Source organism: Ipomoea nil, unplaced genomic scaffold (genome assembly GCF_001879475.1).
Source record: "Ipomoea nil cultivar Tokyo-kokei standard unplaced genomic scaffold, Asagao_1.1 scaffold2705, whole genome shotgun sequence".
NCBI lineage: Eukaryota > Viridiplantae > Streptophyta > Magnoliopsida > Solanales > Convolvulaceae > Ipomoea > Ipomoea nil.
In genome coordinates this window covers 2,120,469-2,140,492 of record NW_017619133.1, presented here as the reverse complement: position 1 = coordinate 2,140,492, position 20,024 = coordinate 2,120,469, and the positions used below count along the sequence as shown (strand labels likewise).

The window sequence follows — 20,024 nt, the reverse complement described above, 5'->3', positions numbered from 1 at the left end:
CAGGATGAGTGACTCGGGAAAAAGTCATGTACAACTGACTGTGATTAAAGACCGGTTTTTTCAGCAATAACCCAACGTGAGTCAGGGTTTGCCCCTGATTTTTGTTGATAGTCATGGCATATGCTAGCATCAACGGGAATTGTTTACGTTGGAACTTGAAGGACAATCTCGTATCAGAAGGGGTGAGAGACATCCGTGGGATAAGAACTTTGGTTCCTTGATTTGTCCCATTAACTATTCTTGCTTCGACAATATGATCCCCCAATCTTGTGACTAAGAGAGTGATCTATGTTCCGCAATAACATAATATGTGCACCAATCTTTATTGTCAATGAATGATTAGGAAGTCCAGACAATCTCAAACTATTTAATAATTCAGGATCGTGTATACTTGTGATAGATTATCACCATCTGATTCTGTCTTACACAAAGAGTCACAACTTAAATATGTTCGACCTTCTGTAATGTTCATGTCACACATGTACTGATTAATTTGATCAACAACATCTAAAGTTGGTGACAGAATCGCTCATCCTTCTAGGTGCGACTCTTCAAGCATGCCATATTTCACGCTTGGGAATGTGCTTTCAACTATAGTTGCGATTGGATCGGGTCCACACTTCAACATAAACATTGCTGGAATATTGATCTCAAACAAACCATTGTTTACAAACCCTGTAATTCCATCTCCGATGTCTGCAATCCATTTTGAGAACCAATCAACCGTCTGTCTATCTTCGTCTGAAGCTAAGCTCCGTAGTCTCAAGTTCTTCGTGAGCCTCAATACCTTGCAATTCCTCCAGAGGTATGAATAATTAGAGGTCATTTACCAATTTGGAAAAATGGAGGATTTTCCAGAAAAATGGAGAAATTGAGGGGCGGAAAAAATAAAAATTGGAGAACTTGTTTACTAAATTTCTTCTTCCAAATGCTTATTCCATCTCCATTTTCCCACTTCATGTACATTTTTGGAGAAAGCAATTTTGGACTTCTCCAAATGGAGAGATGGAGGAAAACTCGGGAGAACAGAACTTCTTCTTCTTCTTCTTAAGAAAATTGTAATAATATGTGTACCGTTTTGAAATATGAGGGGCAACATTTATGCTACGCCGCTACGGGAAGACATTATATGTACAATTTTGATAATTTAGGGACAATATTTACACCACTAATAATTCAGAAGTAACATTAATAATTGACATATTATGGAGGGCATCAATTACAATTTCCATTATTCTTATTCCTCGTTTTATTATTATCATCTTTATTATTATTATTATTATTATTATTATTATTATTATTATTATTATTATTATTATTATTATTATTATATTATTATTATTATTATTATTATTATTATTATTATTATTATTATTATTATTATTATTATTATTATTATTATTATTATTATTATTATTATTATTATTATTATTCTTAAGAAAAATTGTAATAATATGTGTACCGTTTTGAAATACGAGGAGCAACATTTACCTACGGGAGGACATTATATGTACGGTTTTGATAATTTAGGGACAATATTTACACTACTAATAATTCAGAAGTAACATTGATAATTGGCATATTATGGAGAGCATAAATTATAATTTCCATTAATCTTATTATTCGTATTATTATTATCATCTTTATTATTATTATTATTATTATTATTATTATTATTATTATTATTATTATTATTATTATTATTATTATTATTATTATTATTATTATTATTATTATTATTATTATTATTATTATTATTATTATTATTATCTTTATCTTTGTTGTAGAAATGTAAAAATGCTATATGGGACCATTGTATTTAATAAAATCATAAAATTAGAGAAATGTGGAATGAAAATTGAAAAATTGGAGAAATGAAAAACTGGAAGAATGGAGAAGGAAAACTGGAGAAATGGAGAAATGAAAAATTGGAAATAGAAAAACAGAGAAACGAAGTAAACGGCCCTTTAATAGTTGTTCCAACAACCATTGGTCTCGTTGCTTTTGGAATAACTGGAAGAATTTGTCTAAAATCACCGCCCAACACTACTGTCTTTCCATCAAATGTTTTCTCAACACTACCCGGTATGGTGAACCTCAATAGATCTCGCATGATTTTGTCCAAAGCCTAAAAACAATGTTTTTGCGTCATCGGTGCTTCGTCCCATATTATCAATTTGCTCTTTATTATAAGTTCGGAAAGGTCAATGCCTTGTGTTAAATTGCACGTTGAATCTCCATTCAATGAGAGTGGTATAACAAATCAAGAATGCGACGCCCTACCTCCCGGCAAGAGCAAAGATGTTATTCCACTTGAAGCAATGTTTAGAACAATATCTCAACGACTCCTTATCTTTGAAGATAACGTTCTCCACACGAACGTCTTGCTTGTTCATCCGTAACCATACACAAAGAACAATCCCCCTCCATTAGAATCAATATCATACATCACAGAGTCGTAAACATTCTTTTGTTCGTCCGTCAATTGTGTTACCAATGTTTCATGCTCTGCCTTTAACGATTCCTTGTCATACGCCAACTCTTCGGCTATCAACATGTTTTCCGTCAATCCAATGCTGCTTTCGTCTGGAATTGGAATTTCTGGATAGTCTCTCAGGCTTTCCCACAAAGATAGCAACTTCTCCAACTCTACCATAGCAAACTGTTTCTTATCCGAATATGATAACAACAAATCTTCATAGTCCAAAAAAGAAACAAAATCAAAATCAAAATCAACGAATGTATTTATTTATAAATAATGATAAGCAAATAAGAAAGTCGAATAAATAGATTGGATGTTGATGTACCTAGATTGTGCATGAGACGTCAACAATGAAATTTTGCATCCTCCTCAAGGAATTTTCAAACGACATTCCACACCACCTCGGGTCTACTGATTGAACTTGAAGTCAGCAACGTAGTAAACAACCTTCGCAATGCAGACGCAGATGCCTAGTAACTCGAGTCAGTAATACCGTCGATGTACTCCTTGTCATCATCTAATAATCCATATTCATAACACGCATCCCTAAATAATTTGTGAATGTCCCTCCCTAAACACGCTTCCCTAAACGATTTATTCCTATCTTCCCAACAAATAGCTTAGTGTGACAGAATGTTTTTTCACATGCTAGTTTTGAAGTAATCAAAATCTTTTGATTTTTCTTTCCTCTCATCTCTCAACTCTTTTTGATATGAAGGAAAAGAAATTTTGCTAACATCTTCCGTAATTTCATACAGAGTGCTCAACTTGTGTTCTAGGTCGTCAGGCTTTGGGTTTGAGTGCTCGAACACCAAAGTCGTGTCTATTTTATCTTGGGAGACTGACGCCATAACGCTCCTAGCTAGCACCATCGGGAGGTGGCGAATCGGTTTTGAGTGTGTGTACACACGACTCAAATTTCTGTTTCTTTTCATTGGGTTAAAACCTCATGTTAGAAACCTTTTCTTTCGTTTTATATGTATTTTTATATATATTGTTTTTGGTGGGAGATTATTTTTTCTAAATTAAATCTTTATTTTGTTAATATATATATATATATATATATATATATATATATATATATATATATATATATATATATATATATATATATATATATATATATATTGGTTTTGTACCAAAATTAGTTGAAATTAATTTTCTATTTTTTTTTGTGTATCAACTTATTCACCATAACCAACAACTTATAGTCTTGTAATGCTAATTTGGGACTCAAACCCAACACCTCCCACATAACGGAACAACTTGGTACCAGTGGACCACAAGGTCTTTGATAAAATGACTCACTCATTTTTATAAAAAATATTTTTATTTTTATGATGTTTGGTTGAATGTCAAAAAATGATTTAAAGGTTCATTTGGAGTCATTTCTTTAAGATGGTTTTTTTAAAGATTTTTAAGAGGTTAATTACACTTTAATATATAGTTGAAAGGCTATTTAACTCTTATCTCAAGATAATATTATTAATATTCATAGCGTACACCACGAGTGTCATACTAATTAGTATAAATAATATTCATGTTTCTTAAATATTTATTTATTTATTTCTTAAAGGGAAAATAACACTTTTTTTCCCTGTGTTGTTTACTAATAGCACATTTTCTCTCTATGTTGTTTATGTAACCACTTTATCCTCCTCAATTGTTTTTGAAGTGACTATTTTTTTTTCCTCTCCGTTAAGTAAGTGTTAGGGCTGTTAAATATGAGGGTAAAAATGACATTTCACTTATTATTATTATTATTATATTATTATTAATATTATTATTAGCAATGAATAATAATAATAATAATAATAATAATAATAATAATAATAATAAGTCCTACCTAATGCCCTAATATACTGCAGTACTCCACGTCTAAAATGCATAGTTATATTGTAAACCAAATTCATTTCTAAATTACTACTACTACTACTACTAATAATAATAATAATAATAATAATAATAATAATAATAATAATAATAATAATAATAATAAGAAGAAGTGAAATATCATTTTTACCCTCATATTTAACATCTCTAACATTTATTTAACGGAAAGACGAGAAAATAACCACTTCAAAAATAATTGAGGGAATAAAATAATTACATAAACAACACAGGGAGAAAATATGCTATTAGTAAACAACACAGGGGAAAAAGTGTCATTTTCCCTTTCTTAAATCAATCTATCAATCTATATTCTTAAAGTTTATTACCAAACAATAAAATAAAATGTCTTTATTACTACTTTTTTGAAAACCAATCTTTATTACTACTTATCTATTCCATTTCTTGCACAATAGCATTCTTATTCTTTCAAAAATTATTTCTAAATCAAACATTTAACATGCTTTTTTTTTTTTTTTTTGATGGCATTTCAAGAAAGAATTAGAAGAATCAGATTTTGATAGCTCCAAAATTTGTAATTCTTCACCACCACCCCCACCGCCGCCCGCCGCCCGCCGCCTCCTCCTATTGCTTTCGGAACAATCAAAGTCTCAAACAAGCAGTCTCAGTGGAAGTAGAAGCTAACATCATAAATGTCTCAGACCCTCGTCGTACGATCTCCCCTAGCGCCTTTACACTCAGCCGCCGCCCCTCACGGCGTCCGACTATCAAAACACACTATCACTCGCACACGCAAGTGGACGGTCACCGCACATTCCAGGAAAGGCGGCGACCGGTGGTCACTTCACGGCATGAGTGCCCTCGTTACCGGCGGCACCAGAGGCATTGGGTAGGGTACACCACTAATTTATGCATATTGATGTGTAATTAACATAAGATTGGAGTTTTGGAGGGCCGATTTTGAAACTGAACTACCTTTTTGTTCGATTCTTCTGCGGATTATGCGAATTAGGAACGCCATTGTGGAGGAATTGGCGGGACTTGGAGCCAGCGTGCATACTTGCGCCCGTAGCGAAGAGGAGCTGGGAAAATGCTTGAGGGGATGGAAAGAGGAAGGGTTTGAAGTGAGTGGATCAGTGTGCGATGTGTCTTCTCGGCCTGATCGCCAGAAGCTAATGGAGGCTGTTTCTTCTACTTTCAGTGGAAAGCTCGATATCCTTGTCAGTTTCCCTTGCTCTTTCAAGCCTTTTGTTCATAGAAATTTATGTAGATTCGAAGAAATTGCATGCTTTTTGTTTGCCAATTCACCAAATTCCCTTTTCTAAGAGACAAGTGTGGATTGTGAATTGTGAATTGTGATTGCTAACCTGGGAAATGGAGAATTGACAACTTAGAACAACGAAAACAGAGAATACATTTATTTACTTTCTACATTTTCCTATAGAGAATCGAAAAAGGAGAATTGAAGTTTTGTTTTGGAATCCAGTATCAGTTAATCTTACTTTGGAATATGAAATATAAATTGGGAATTTGGATATGTTGCAACTTGGAAAGGGTAGACTGGCATTGTATATATTCTTCACCTACAGCTACATTAGTATATCTTTAATCTCCATGCTTTTTAATTTGATATAATTACACGGGTGAAGGGTTCATTTCGTCAACTCTTTTCAGTTTTTGCCGGGTTAAATATGTTGACATGGTTTGGTTCTCTAGTATCCTTTGCTCTCTTGTCGAATCAAATCTGATTAGTACATGATTTTTGAGGAAGTAATAGGTTGGTTTTCTTCTTTTGTTGGCTCAGTAGATAAACAATGTTGGGACAAATATACGAAAACCTGTATCGGATTTCACAGCCGAGGACTTTACCACCCTATTGGCAACAAACTTCGAATCAGTTTTTCATCTATGCCAACTTGCCTATCCTCTTCTTAAAGCATCGGGGGCAGGATGTGTTGTATTCACTTCATCTGTCTCGGCTTTTGTATCACTGAAGTCTATGTCTGTCCAAGGAGCAACGAAAGGTGATGTATCTATCTTGATCTCGTTTAAGGATTTTGCTATTGTATCTATCTATCTATCTTGAGCTCGATAGTATTTAATGCTATAGTTACTCACAGGAGCTATTAACCAACTTACGAAAAGCTTGGCGTGTGAGTGGGCAAAAGACAATATCAGGAGCAATGGTGTCGCGCCTTGGTACATCAGAACATCTATGGTGGAGCAAGTAAGTTTTCCGGTTCCGGCAACTTGATAAAGCAAAGGTGGTTGTTACTACTTCTTGGGAAGGCTCTATTTAATCTCATAATGATATATCATCCTATTCCAAATTTAGGTGCTGAGTAATGAGGAATATGTAGAGGAGGTTTATGATAGGACTCCTCTAAGACGCCTGGGAGAGCCCGAAGAGGTGTCTTCTCTTGTGGCATTCCTCTGTTTACCTGCTTCATCTTACATAACTGGTCAGATCATTTGTGTCGATGGTGGCATGACCGTAAATGGATTTTATCCCCGGCATGGCTAAAACTGCAGAAAACGAACTCTTTCCGCCCAAAGAATCAATGCCTCACCACCAGGTTCGATCCTGTAACCATTTCATAACGGCCACATAGTAATTGGTAAATTCTTTGTTTTCTATTGGATCTTGTGACCATTCAGTAATAGAAGTGCTATCAGATTTCATAGTAGTTGACAAATTCTTTTCTTTCTGCTTTGAGGAGAAAATACTTGTTGCTATATTTACAGTTAAACATTGAGCATAGGGTAACATTTCCATTGATTGCTAATTAGGGCTTAACACATACTAACTCTAAACAACCTAAGTACCTAACCACGATGAAATATCATTATAGAGAACACAAACATTCACTAACGCCGCTGCTGCTAAAAGTTGTATGTATTCATATGGAGCGGCGGCCGGGGTGTATCTCCTTCTTCAAGTCCACCACCACAACACTCACGTTGTCGGAGCTCCGCCTTGCCAGAGCCAGCTTAGCCAACAACGTTGAAGCATCTGAACAAGCCTTGTCGGAGTTCGAGTTCTCTGCTCCGGCATCTTTCTCCGCCCAGCTCCAAGGCGTTGTTGTTGTTGTTATCGTCGTCTTCCCTTTAAGGCAGGTCCCGGCGACACTGCATGCAGTGTCATTAGACACCACGTCCCAGAGACCGTCGCTTGCCAGGATTAAACAGTCGTCTTCCGGCGTCCGGTCGGTAACTATCACTTCCGGCTGGCATGTCACGTAAGGCTTCAAATAGTTATCACCTATGGCTCTCGACATCGCCAGAACTCCCAGAACTCGAGGACCGTCCCAATATATCACCCGCCCACCGGCTTCTTCGATCCTCCTCAGCTCATCTGGACGATCCGGCTGCGCCCCCCACAGTTAAATTGCGAAACCAGCATCATATATATATACTTATACTCCGATTCACGAGAAAAATAAAGAATAAATGTATACCTTATGATCATTAGAGAGAGCGATGGCTTTGCCGTTCCGGCAAAGGACGGCTCTGGAATCGCCGCAATTGGCGATGATTATTTTGAGAGGCGTTATGACGGCGACAACTGCCGTGGAACCAACGGCGTCGCATTCCGGCGTCTGGAGCTCACAGCGGCAACTGCCTCGCATCAAGTTTTTGTTCCATGCGATCACTTCCTTGTCCATTCGATCGAAGCTTCGCTCCATCGCTTGCTTCCACTCCTCACTATCTTCTTTCGTCTCCAGCTCTTCCCGCACCAGCTCGTGTAACCGCTCTCTACACTTGAATGCTACCTAAAATGTAACAAAAATTCAAGTAATTAAAGCATTGAAAAAAAATTTGATCCAGCAATTTTAATTACGAAGAAGAGAAGATTGGACATACGTGAGAGCATCCATGGCCGTCGTAGACTGCAAAATAATGCAATTCGTCATCGTTTTCACGATTGGTGCGGCAAAACCGAGGGTGAATTGCTACGGCATCTTCCATATCCCTCCTCCTTCCGCAAACTGAAGCCATGCCGAATTTCGGCAACGCCACGGACTCCATCAACAGATTGGAAGTGAATGGAGGCAGGAGGAGTGTTGACGGAAAATCCTTCTTCACCACCACCGCCTTCCCCTTCTCCTCCACATCGGAGCCGACAAAATTGTCTACAGCGTTACCACACACTCCTGAAATCGGGCCGTAATAGAACTCCAGCCGAGGACGCTTGAGTCCTGTCTCGGCGTCCGGCAAGGACGACGACGACGACGGAGTTACTCCGGCAACGAAATTGATCTTCCTGATCTCCACTTTCCTCTTCCTGACGGCCGGAGAACTCTTCTCGCACGGCTGAGATGCCTCCTTCTCACTCAACACTCCGCAGCAGATCTCCGCCATCCACCTCCACTGCCACCGCTCTTAATTCCGTCCGGCGAACTTTGAGTTGAGTTATGACTTATGAAGAGTCGAAGAGAGGGCATTATTATTATAAAATATACAAGTCCGTCCCTCCGTCCGAGTGCTTCCCCGCCTAAATCCAGCAATCTCCACCGCTCATCTGTCGCAAAAGGAATTCCACCCGTCGATTCTGGCGCAACACGTACACTAACCGCTCTTAAACTGCTGCCACTCGCATTCCTTTCCACTACACACATGCCCACTCCCTAAACGCCGCCGTTAGAGAAAAGTAAAGTAGAAAACTATTTTTATTTTTTTGAACAAATCAATTCCAGTCGTTATATCGTGCACCGCAGTGCATAATTGGTATTATGCACCGCGTATCAAAACGGTCCTATTTTTGCATTTATAACGGAGTGACACTACAGTGTTTTAAATCGACACTGTCTCATGTATTATTTTCATATTATCAAATGAAACTGCAGTTATATCAAAATGATAATGTAGTTGTGGTGAAATGAAACTACAGTATATATAAAATGAAACTGAATAGCATTTCACATATTTGAGTGTATATTGTACAATGAAGCTGTAATTATATTGAAATGATCATGTAGTTGTATTTTAATGAAACTATAGTGTATATAAAATAAAATTAAATAGCATTTTCACATATTTGAGTGTATAAATATTGAATAAAACTATAGTTATATCGAAATGAAACTGTAGTTGTGTTGAACTGAAACTGCAGGGTATACAAAATGAAACTGAAGAACAGAGTTATTTTTTGCGAAGATTCTGTTTCTTTTCATTAAACAAAACGACGTCGTTTTGATGCGCGGTGCATGATCAATCATGCACCACGGTGCACGATATAATTTGCGAATCAATTCCCCACTACCAAGACAGAGGTGCTATCTGAGCACAAGATGCTTAGCATTAGCTTTGAATTATATTCTAAAATTGTTTTAAAATTGCCAAGCTCTCATTTAACTTCACAATGATTATTATTATTATTTTTTTTTGAATGCCACAATGAATTAAACTTATGAGGTTATTTTTATTTTTATTTTTGTATGTGTGTGTGGTGTCAGAATATCGAGATTAATTTTTTTTTTTTTTTTTATGTCATAACATCAAGTTGTATTTTACACACTACATCATATTATTAGAAGTAAATCTTAAGTTGTTTTAAAATTGCCTGCTTTCATTTAACTTTACAAAGAATTTGTTATAAACAAATCATCATGGTGGACATTATTATCCAATTGTAACCGTTGTAACAATTATTCACATTTATGTGTATTCATTATTCATTATTACCTTTATGTTGTATATAGAGATATATATTGTTGTAATGGTAAATGGTGAATAGAGATCAGTCTTCCCTCTCTAGTCTTTGTCTAATGCCCTGTCTAATTTACTTTTAACACGTTATCAGCGCTTTGCTCTGACCAAAATCCTCTTGCCTCTCTCTGGGAAAACACGCACGGCCTCCGGCGCCGGCGAGCCTCAACCCAAATCCAAAATCGCCCCAGAGAAATATTATGTGCAATTCTTTTTATAAAAAAGGAAATTTACTATATTGAAAATCTGTCCTCTATTACTCTGTATACTGCGTCTTCGTTTTCCTTCCCGCAAGGCTGCGGCGAGAGGTGGCAGATGGCGATCGTAGCGATCAGTTTTCGCAGACGACAACGGTTTTGTAGACGGCGATCGGATTCAGCAGACGCAGTCAGCTTTTTCCTCCCTGACGCCGGCAAATCGACCTTCTCTCCGCTCGAGAAGGGCGACCGGTGTGTCCATCGCGGCAGTCCGGTCTCGCCCGAGGAAGCGTCACGGCTTCTCCCCGTTCGTGGATCTCCCTTCGCGGCGATCTTGACCAGATCAAATCGTTGACCCCATCGATTGGAGAGCACCGCGTGAGGCCGGTTTCCCCGCGTGATCCTCGTTCTCTCCGCTCTAGAACCGATCGATGATCGAGAACAAGTTGGTTTTCGGGGACGAAGACTGAGGGCTGCTGGTTTTGCAGTCTGGTGACCAGATCGAGGACGATCGTTACTTCCTCTCTCCCTGCTTCCCATCGGTCACGCCCAGAAGGCGTCACGACCCATCAACCGCCGCCGGCTATTGGCCGGCGATTTGCATTCGATGTAGGCTGGAGATCCGTGGCAGACTATATACACGACCGAAAGATCTTTCTCTGGCGGTAAGATCATTGAATACATGGCGAAAAGATCAGCAAATTGGTGAACGGTATTTCTTATGAATTCTACTTATTACTTGAGTATGTGATTGTCCAGTTAAATTTGTGGCCATTGTGGGTTAAAATTATTTGCATAAATTCTGGGGCCTGATTCTGAATATTGCATAGCTTCATATTCCTTTTGCCTATTACACCTACGTACAAAGTTAATATGTTGTATGAGTGCAAAGTTAATGGTTAAATGCGGGCAAGAAAGAAATTTGGCTTTGTAGAATGAGTACTAGCTTGCAGTGCATGAATAGAAGCTCCACATAGGAAGCAATGCCTTGGAATTCTTCTGTTATTGCTGGCTATTTCAATATTGCTAGTTTTGCCGTATGTAAAATTTACAGTACAGAACATGTGATTATCTATGTCACTGAGGCCCAAGTACTCATACTCCATTTTTAATACTCTCAAGAGATATATTAATAGTTAATGCATATGGCCCTTTGTGATGTGTATGATATGTACATCCATATCCTGAGCAAGAAAATATCTATACATATATTGATGTGATGGATGTTATTAGACCTATATATGCAACTGGCTAGAATTTTCTGAAAACAATCTTCATGGAATATAATTGAGCTAAAATGGGTGATTACCTCTATGGTTTTCTTTTACTATGGTTATTGTTCATCGATGATACTAATCATTTGCTATAGGCCATAGATGTAGAGATTTATCTCATATCTTAAATCTTAAACATAGCATTGCCCAGAAGGTGAATTCATAGCACTAATTATATGATAATAGCACTAGGACAATTTCTATGGCTAATGTCAAATTGACGTAATTCTGATTTGGAAGTCAATGATTATTTGTCCAAATTCATGCATATTGATGGTGCTAGTTTTTATCATAAAATTATATGGCATGAGTCTTGAATCTTGAATATCTCAAATCTGAGTATCAAAACAAAATAATAGTGCATATTTTCAATGTAGTTTTGCCCAGAAGGCAAACACTTAGAGCACTAATATTTTTTTTGACACCTTTTGGTCTAAACCATCGGTTATGAATATTTGATCTAAAAGGATCTATAGACCCTAAGTCAATCCCTGAAGGATAGTTGGTGTATGCAGGTCTCATGGTCATTGTACTCCAGTACATAAAATATTATACTAAGTATTTTCAATGTTTTTTATAAGAAACCAAAAACATAGTTTTTTTTTGTGGGAATATACTCTCTGAGTTTTTTTAAATCTTTCCTACCTGACAAAGTATTTGATCATTAACGGGCTACTTTCTAATAAGGTCTGGAAGACCTCAAATGAGATTGATCTTTAAGGTGCCTAATGGCTCATGAACAGAGTTTGCAATTTCTATTTCTAATGCTATGGTACTCTCCAAAAGTCAAAATTGACTCACTTCATGCTGGTTTGCCTGAAGCAAACAAATTGTGAATTTTTTTTTACACAGCAATTACTTCTTGAAAATTCTGATCGGCGCAGTTTGAAAATTAAATTCGTGAAAAATACTTCTTGAACTCCTTTTGGCATGAAATTTTTTCTGGAGAACCTAGACTCGTGATATTTGATGTCTGTAAAAAATATTTTGTTAAAAATATGCTTTGGTTATTCCAGAAAAATTTGCAAAGTTTTGGCAGTGTGCTGCCAATTATTTTTCTGCCTGGAGCAATGTTGTGAAAAATTTAAGAAAAAATACTTCCACACCTTGGATTGACATGAAAATTTTTATGTACGTTCTAGACATATTGAACTACATATCTGCCAAATTTTGTGTCAAAATGTGTTACCGTTTCCCCCCAGAAAATTCTGCAATCCAGGTCAAAATTCTGAAAATTTTCTGCCGTTTTCAGCTTGTATATCTTGCTATTTTGTGATGTTTTCATGCTGATATGAAACTATGAAATAAAATGAGAGCTTGCTTGGAAAAGTGCTATTTTTGAATCCTCGAAATAGGAATGAATGGGCCCGGCAGCGAACATGTGCTCATTATTTTTCGGCGAACGGTACTTCTCTCATTTTTCTAATTTATGAATTAAGAAACAATATCTCTTGTCATGTCATGCCTTGTGTGTACCAAACATGATACTCTTTATTTAATGGATGTGCATGACTCAATTGAGAGTTTGGTGTCCAAGACATAAGGGACAATTATATCACATGTTGCATGTGCTTCTCTTTAATTGACAACATTTAGCATATAATCTCTTGATTATGTTCACATAAGAGATTTTGTTATTTATCTTGTTGGCAATTTATGATTTGCTATAGGCCATAGCTATTGAAATTCATCACACAACTTATAAGTGAGGCAATAGCATGAATTCTCAATATGGTTAGGTTGCATCTGTCGTTGCTAAACCTTAGCTTGCATGTGATAACAATTAAAGGCTATGACATGTTTACATTGCTAGTTTCTGCTATAGAAACTCTTTGACATGAGATTTGGGCATATGATATTTAAGTTTATAGCCCGCATTTTTCTATATTTATTTGCCCAGAAGGTAAATTAAGGACTTTAATTCTATGAGTCACTCTTTAGTATGAACCTTGACGATAAATTCTTGACCAAAAATGGTCCACCTATCCCATCAATCCCTGAAGGATTGCTTGACGTTACTATGAGTCAAGTTCTTTTTACCCAAGTCTAACTCAATGCATATCACAAATCAATCCATCAAGGATTGCTATACCCCCTCTTTCACCTAGTACGTGGTTTCAGAAGTAGCATTTCCCTATCTGCGTTATTTTATTTGCGCAGTCTATTTTATATCACCACCACAACGTACCTCTAAAAGGGCTATCAAAGAAACCTCCGTCTATTGAATAAATATCGAAAGCCCATGATAGGGGATCAATGCATATAATTGGGTACGTTGACTGCATTCCTAATGAAGATTGTTTCTCGGCATTAGGGGGAGATAATATGCTACTCCGTAGCTTTTAATGGAATGCCAAGAAATTTCATAAGAATAAAAACATCTTCATTATTTAAATCCATGTACTAGTTAAATTGAACTGGAAGTTCAAAAGATAATCTATTTGCGATTTTAGCAAAAAAATCTGCCAAATACATCTATTGATCATAATGATCATAAAAGAAGTGACTAGGTCCTATATCCTTGGACCAAACATATCTATCGATACTCCTCTACACTAGAAGTGTAGGAGATCTATCGGTGAAAGAGATATAGATCGTAATACTAGATCTAGTAAAGAAATATTGTCACTCTTGAAATAGCTTGAATAATTGTCCTGCAGACATTCGTCCAGATGACGAAAAACCCTGGTAAGACTTATGGGTGCACCAAACAAACGTAATACTAGGGATGCGGAACGACCAGATCAAAATATCTTTGGGAAATGTTTAGAATCTGGTTGTTTTAGAAACTGCCATTACTTTTACAAATATGGGAGTTTTACAAAAAATGTTATAGTTGTCGACAACACAATTGCCATTACAAATTGCTCGTTATATGATAATCTGGATCCAGAGTTAGGCACCAGAAGTGCCATGACTATTTAATATATAAAGGAGCAATTAAGGCATAGCTCGACTCGCTAAAATGAATAAATTCTCTTTATAACAATACACCATTTGAGCGTTAACCCTGAAGGTTACAAATAGGTTACAATACACCATTTGAGCGTTAACCCTGAAGGTTACAAATAGGTGTGTGCATGAAAGAGAAATAAGAATAATGAGGTGATGAAGCGAGTTTGTAGCCTATGGGTTCACGCAGAGACCCTTAATTGATTTTAATCAAATATACTCTCCCACGGTAAATTGCATTAAGTTCCGCTACATAATACAATTGGCAGAATAACAAATTTAGATATGCAGTTAAATTTATTTTGAGAAATCCTGGATGGATTCATAATTCTCGAAATGAGAATTTATTTAAGTATTATTATGTGTCATTATTTACTCTTTAAAGGGTTGCGAATGGAGTTAATATCCTCATTGAAGGAATAATATGTACCATTGTGTGCTCGATAAAGGGTTGATAATGAACTTATTTATTATTTATTATCTCAGTCAAGATTGATGGTGTAAACATCAATGAAATATATAAAGAGCTTGATAATGTCAGTTCATGTTTAAAGACTGAGACTTTTTGAAATAAAAAGCTTGTGAAAGCTATAAATATTATCTCGACTTGAAGATCGAGTTTTTCTTTGAAGATATTTTTTATATATACACCAGTCAGCTTACATCTAAAAATGTTTTTTCACATGTCTATATGCATATAAGTGTCATGTTTTTATCAAACTAAATGTTGCCTAATAATCTCTTGAAGCAGATAAGGAACCTTTTTGGACTCGAAGTCCCTTACTTCATTATCGTTGGAGCACCATTATAGAACCAGAAGTTCTATAATCGCAACATATTTGCGATGAAATTGCTAGCAAAATCTAGTGCTCCCCCTACAAATGGAGTACCTGAATAATGATTAACATATCCTCCGGTATCTTCGAGATACAAAGACATGACATTTATGTAAGAAACCATGATATGGTTTTAATAGGCTACTTGGGTATTGGCTGTTTTGTTTGATCCCCGCAATACCAAGTCCAAACTGGTTATACAATGAATTTCTCTAAATGTTCAAAATGAGGACAATAACACTTGTGTTGCACGAATGTTATATGAGCTATAGAAGAGCCATAAGATTATTGTACACTACTCTAGTGACAATCCAGAAGATTTGTCCAATCCATCCCTTCAAATTTTGAAATATATGTAGAACTCGAAGATTGTTATCTTCAGGGGGAGATGGGAAGTACATTTACTCGAATCAATCCGGAAGATTGAACGTAAAATCCTGAAGATTAAGTCATAAAACACTAACAGTTGCGCACTATTTGCAACACAACGGGAAGTACATTTACTTGAATCAATCCGGAAGAGTGAACGTAAAATCCTGAAGATTAAGTTATAAAAGACTAACGGTTGCGCATTATTTGCAACACATAAATGCATAAATATCATGTACTCTTTTCCTCACTAGTTTTCTCCCATTGGGTTTTCTAGTGTGGTTTTTAACGAGGCATGAGTATGATATATGAATGTAAATGGGGAAAAGTTACAAAATAATTGCTTAAATGGACAAACCCCAAAATCCTGAAGATTATGCAGTTTGCGCCCTGAATGCTTATGGTTGTACTCTTTTTCCCTTAACTAAGTTTTTCCCACAGGGTTTTCTTAAGTTAAGGTTTTTAATGAGGCGACCAAATACAATATATGTTTTTACATATATCATGTACTCTTTTCTTCAACTAGGTTTTTCCCACGTGGTTTTCCTAGTGAAGTTTTTAACGAGGCATGAATATATATATACTCTTTTGTCTAGGTTTTTCCCACAGGGTTTTCCTAGCAAGTATTTATCAAAGCAAGATTGTGGACAAATAATGTCCAAGGGGGAGTGTTATAAACAAATCATCATGGTGGACATTATTATCCAATTGTAACCGTTGTAACAATTATTCACATTTATGTGTGTTCATTATTCATTATTACCTTTATGTTGTATATAGAGATATATATTGTTGTAATGGTAAATGGTGAATAGAGATCAGTCTTCCCTCTCTAGTCTTTGTCTAATGCCCTGTCTAATTTACTTTTAACAGAATTAAAATTTTGAGATTTTTTATAGTGTCGGACTATCAAGATTAATTTTATTCATGTCACACCATTAAACTCTACACTTTTATGCACCACCATAATTGTTGCTTTACACCAATGCCCTATGTAGCCAACGACCATAATTTTGATGGCATAGTATTATGATTGTGGAGACAAATATTGAATTTTGATTCATTCGAAGCCGAATTCATCTCAATTTTAAATTTAGAAACCCTTTAATTTGTTGCTTTATTTATACAAGTAAAATTCGACATCCTAATTACAAAAAGAATTATATATGCTATTTGCCGTTTTAGTTTATTTTCTAAGAGCGTCCTCAATAATAAGAGATTTCTAGTGATTTTTGCTGTGACAAATAGGAAAGAGATGAAAGAGGGGAGAGGAAAAAAATTTTTGAAAAAAAAAAAAAAACAAATATTTACACACCTAACCGACACCTGCAGTTTTTTTTTTTTTTTTTTCTTTTGAAAGCACACCTGCAGGTTGCTCTTATCAATTTATTTCTATTTAATGAGACCCACAAAAAATTATTATTGCAGGATAAAAATATCCAAAAAAACTTCTTCTCCTATTAACAAAAAATTCATCCCTTGGGATGCTCTAAGTTTACCTTATAATGTGATAATAATTTTTTATTTTCATTAAATATCAATAAATTAGTTGATCTAATCATGAGTTAAAAAATATACTTAATAATCAAATAAAAAAAAAATATACTTAATAATCAAATAAAAAAAATCCAATTAAACAGTTTCATATCATGAATTAAACATTAAGAAGAAAAATTTAAGAAAACTATGTAACTTTTTAAAAAAAAAATCAAAATTCTCCTACTTAAATCATGCAATATATTATTGTGGAAGGAGATTAATTGTAAGAAAAAGAAAAAGAAAAAAAAAGGGGTTTAGGGAATAAAAATGGATATGGTACACGTTGCAGCTTGTGATGTTGATTGGTGGATCCACATGTGTCAAAGCTCCATCTCAATTTCACTGCTTCATCCCACCATCACAATTTCTGTAGCGCTTTGGAAAATGAAAACAAGTATTCCGACAATTTCTACAGCTGTTAACTAATTTTGTACAACCGCAATTCCACAAACATGAAATTAATGCTTTATTTATATGGAGTAGTTAGGAATGTTATTTTTCTAATAATTTAAAATATTATGAAAAAAAAAAAATACTTCTCCTTGTGATTTGGATTAGACCACGAGGTGTACTGAGCAGACCCTAACTCTAGGAGACATCTTTAAACCCGTACCATACTCAGATTAATCCCGTTTGCACCGGGCTGACCCTTTTCTCCTCGTGATTTTATCACTTAATCTTTACAATTTTTTGGTGAGAGAAACACACACATTCATTATTTGAGGGTATACTATTAGGACTCTATGTATTTAAGTCAAGTTATGATTGTCTATCATAGTCTCCATGTGATTCCTTCATTGTATATATTCCCGGTATTTTGTAACTTTGTGATTATTCAATAATATACAATACTTTCAGTTCTCATCTAGTATGAGTTAGCTAGGTTTTGTTCCATGACGGATCATAATTATGTTATTGACGCATCTGTTAATTCCTCTGAACGGACCGTCTCAGATGTTGTTATTGTTTCTTTGGTCTCTAAGGCCGTAAATTCTTTTTCCACCGCCCACCACTTTATCAGCATCAAATTAACCAACAAAATTTTTTTATTTTGGAGAACTCGGGTCGTTTCGTTTCTACGAGGACATGACCTAATGGGGTTTATCGAAGGCACGAATCCATGTTCGCCGGCTACCATCGTTTCCAGCGACGACAACGCTGCTCCTCAGCCCAATCCAGCTTACACGGCTTGGATCTGCCACAACCAAGCTCTATTATCGATGTTGATCTCTTCCTTCTCATCGAAGGTCATGTATCTCGCTGTAGGTCGCCGAACATCCAGAGACGTATGGGTCGCCGTCGAACAGTGTCTTGCTTCGTCCTCGCTCGCTCGCTCCACCTTCTCGGGCAGCTTCAGTCACTCAGGTAAGGCGACTCTTCGGTTGCAGATTATATCGAGCATGCACAGGTGGTGATCGAAGATCTTGCATTCGCCTATTTGCCAGTATCTCTCGACAAACAAAACCTATATGTGTTCACTCGCCGTTCGTGGTCAGCTGGTTTCCCTTCAAGAACTCGCCGACTTCCTAGGCGCCCAAGAGTTCATCGCCGGCGACGACTATGGAGGTTCCATGCAGCACCCGGCGGCTCTCACTGCCTAGCGAGGAGGACAATCTCGTCGTTCTGGTCGTGGTGGCGGTCAGAATAGGAGTGGCGGGCAGAATCGTGGCGACGACAGCGGTGCTTAGCACGGTGGTGGCAAATAGAATAGTAATCGTTGCGGTGGAGGTGGCCGGGGACAACGTGGTCGTAGCGGTAACGGGTGGCAACCTTAGTGTCAAATATGTGGTATTGTAGGGCACATAGCTGTCACGTATTACAGTCGCTATTCAGTGATGCAACTCCTCAAGCTCATTTAACCTAAGGATGGTGTTTCTGATGTTAATCCTGGTTCACATACTTTGTTCCCTGACGCTGGGGCAACCAATCATGCCACTCCAGATATAGCTGCACTTTCTACCTCTGAGAAGTATAATGGTAACGCCACACTTTGTGTTGGTGATGTTATGAGTTTATCTATTAGTTGTATTGGTCATGCTTCCTTTAATACCTCGTCTAGGTCGTTTCAGTTATCTAATATTCTGCATGTTCCTAATTTGTCTACATCTTTCTTGTCTGTTCAACATTTTGCATCAAATAATAAAGTGTTATTTGAGTTTCACCCGTCTTTTTTTTTTTTTTTTTTTTTTTTTTTTTTTTTTTTTTTTTTTTGTTGTGAAGGATATCAACACCAAATTAAAGCGGTCCTACTCCATGGCAATAGTTCTGGTGGCTTATACACGTTACCTATTTTGCCTTCTGCGTTTATCTCTGCTCGTGCTTCTGCTTCAGTCTAGCACGATCGTCTGGGTCATCCACATCAGTGCGTTTTTACTTTTTAGTCGTGTCTTTCAATCTTGTTCGGTTAGTGGGTCTAGTAGTTCTATTCGTTGTAATTCTATTTTATATTCTGCGTGTCAATTGGGGATACCTGCACATTTTCCTTTGCCGCGTGTTGAGTCTACTAGTTCAGATATTCTAGATTTAGTTTATACAGATATTTGGGGACCTGTCCCTATTTTTTCTTCCAGTGGATATCGTTACTTTGTTATTTTTGTTGATGATTAATCTCGTTACACTTGGTACTTTCTCATGCGATTAAAATATGATCTCTATGCTATTTTTGATCACCTTCGTGTTATGGTTGAGCGTTCATTTTCTTGTAAAATAAAATCCATTCAGTTTTATTTAGGTGCTGAGTACAAACAATTACATTCCACATTTTTGCAACTTGGCATTAATCATAGACAGCCCTGTGCTTACATTCATGAGCAAA

The 20,024-nt window shown here is 36.4% G+C and overlaps 2 protein-coding genes across 5 annotated transcripts; one reads left to right on the top strand and one right to left on the bottom strand.

Moving 5' to 3' along the window:
• Positions 1–4,864: 4,864 nt before the first annotated feature.
• Positions 4,865–19,775, top strand: LOC109156447 (tropinone reductase homolog At2g29260, chloroplastic-like). Of its 2 annotated transcripts, XR_002050029.1 has the most exons (6): positions 4,865–5,222; positions 5,346–5,553; positions 6,141–6,357; positions 6,454–6,560; positions 6,669–6,909; positions 19,430–19,775. XR_002050029.1 is itself a non-coding variant. In XM_019304323.1 (5 exons), the coding sequence occupies exons 1-5, from the start codon at positions 5,026–5,028 to the stop codon at positions 6,855–6,857; spliced, it is 918 nt and encodes a 305-aa protein (XP_019159868.1). In that variant the 5' UTR covers positions 4,865–5,025; the 3' UTR covers positions 6,858–7,020. The 2 variants fall into 2 exon arrangements, 1 of the variants encoding a protein (XP_019159868.1); XM_019304323.1 differs by lacking the exon at positions 19,430–19,775 and having other exon boundaries at positions 6,669–7,020.
• Positions 7,027–9,015, bottom strand: LOC109156446 (probable protein phosphatase 2C 24). 3 transcript variants are annotated; one of them, XM_019304322.1, is made up of 4 exons: positions 8,484–9,015; positions 8,198–8,453; positions 7,792–8,106; positions 7,027–7,701 (listed from the first exon to the last, which is right to left on the bottom strand). In XM_019304322.1, exons 1-4 carry the CDS (start codon positions 8,693–8,695, stop codon positions 7,234–7,236), a joined length of 1,251 nt encoding a protein of 416 aa, XP_019159867.1. In that variant the 5' UTR covers positions 8,696–9,015; the 3' UTR covers positions 7,027–7,233. The 3 variants fall into 3 exon arrangements, with proteins under 3 accessions (XP_019159867.1, XP_019159866.1, XP_019159865.1); XM_019304321.1 differs by having other exon boundaries at positions 8,198–8,761; positions 8,800–9,014; XM_019304320.1 differs by having other exon boundaries at positions 8,198–9,014.
• Positions 19,776–20,024: the final 249 nt, after the last annotated feature.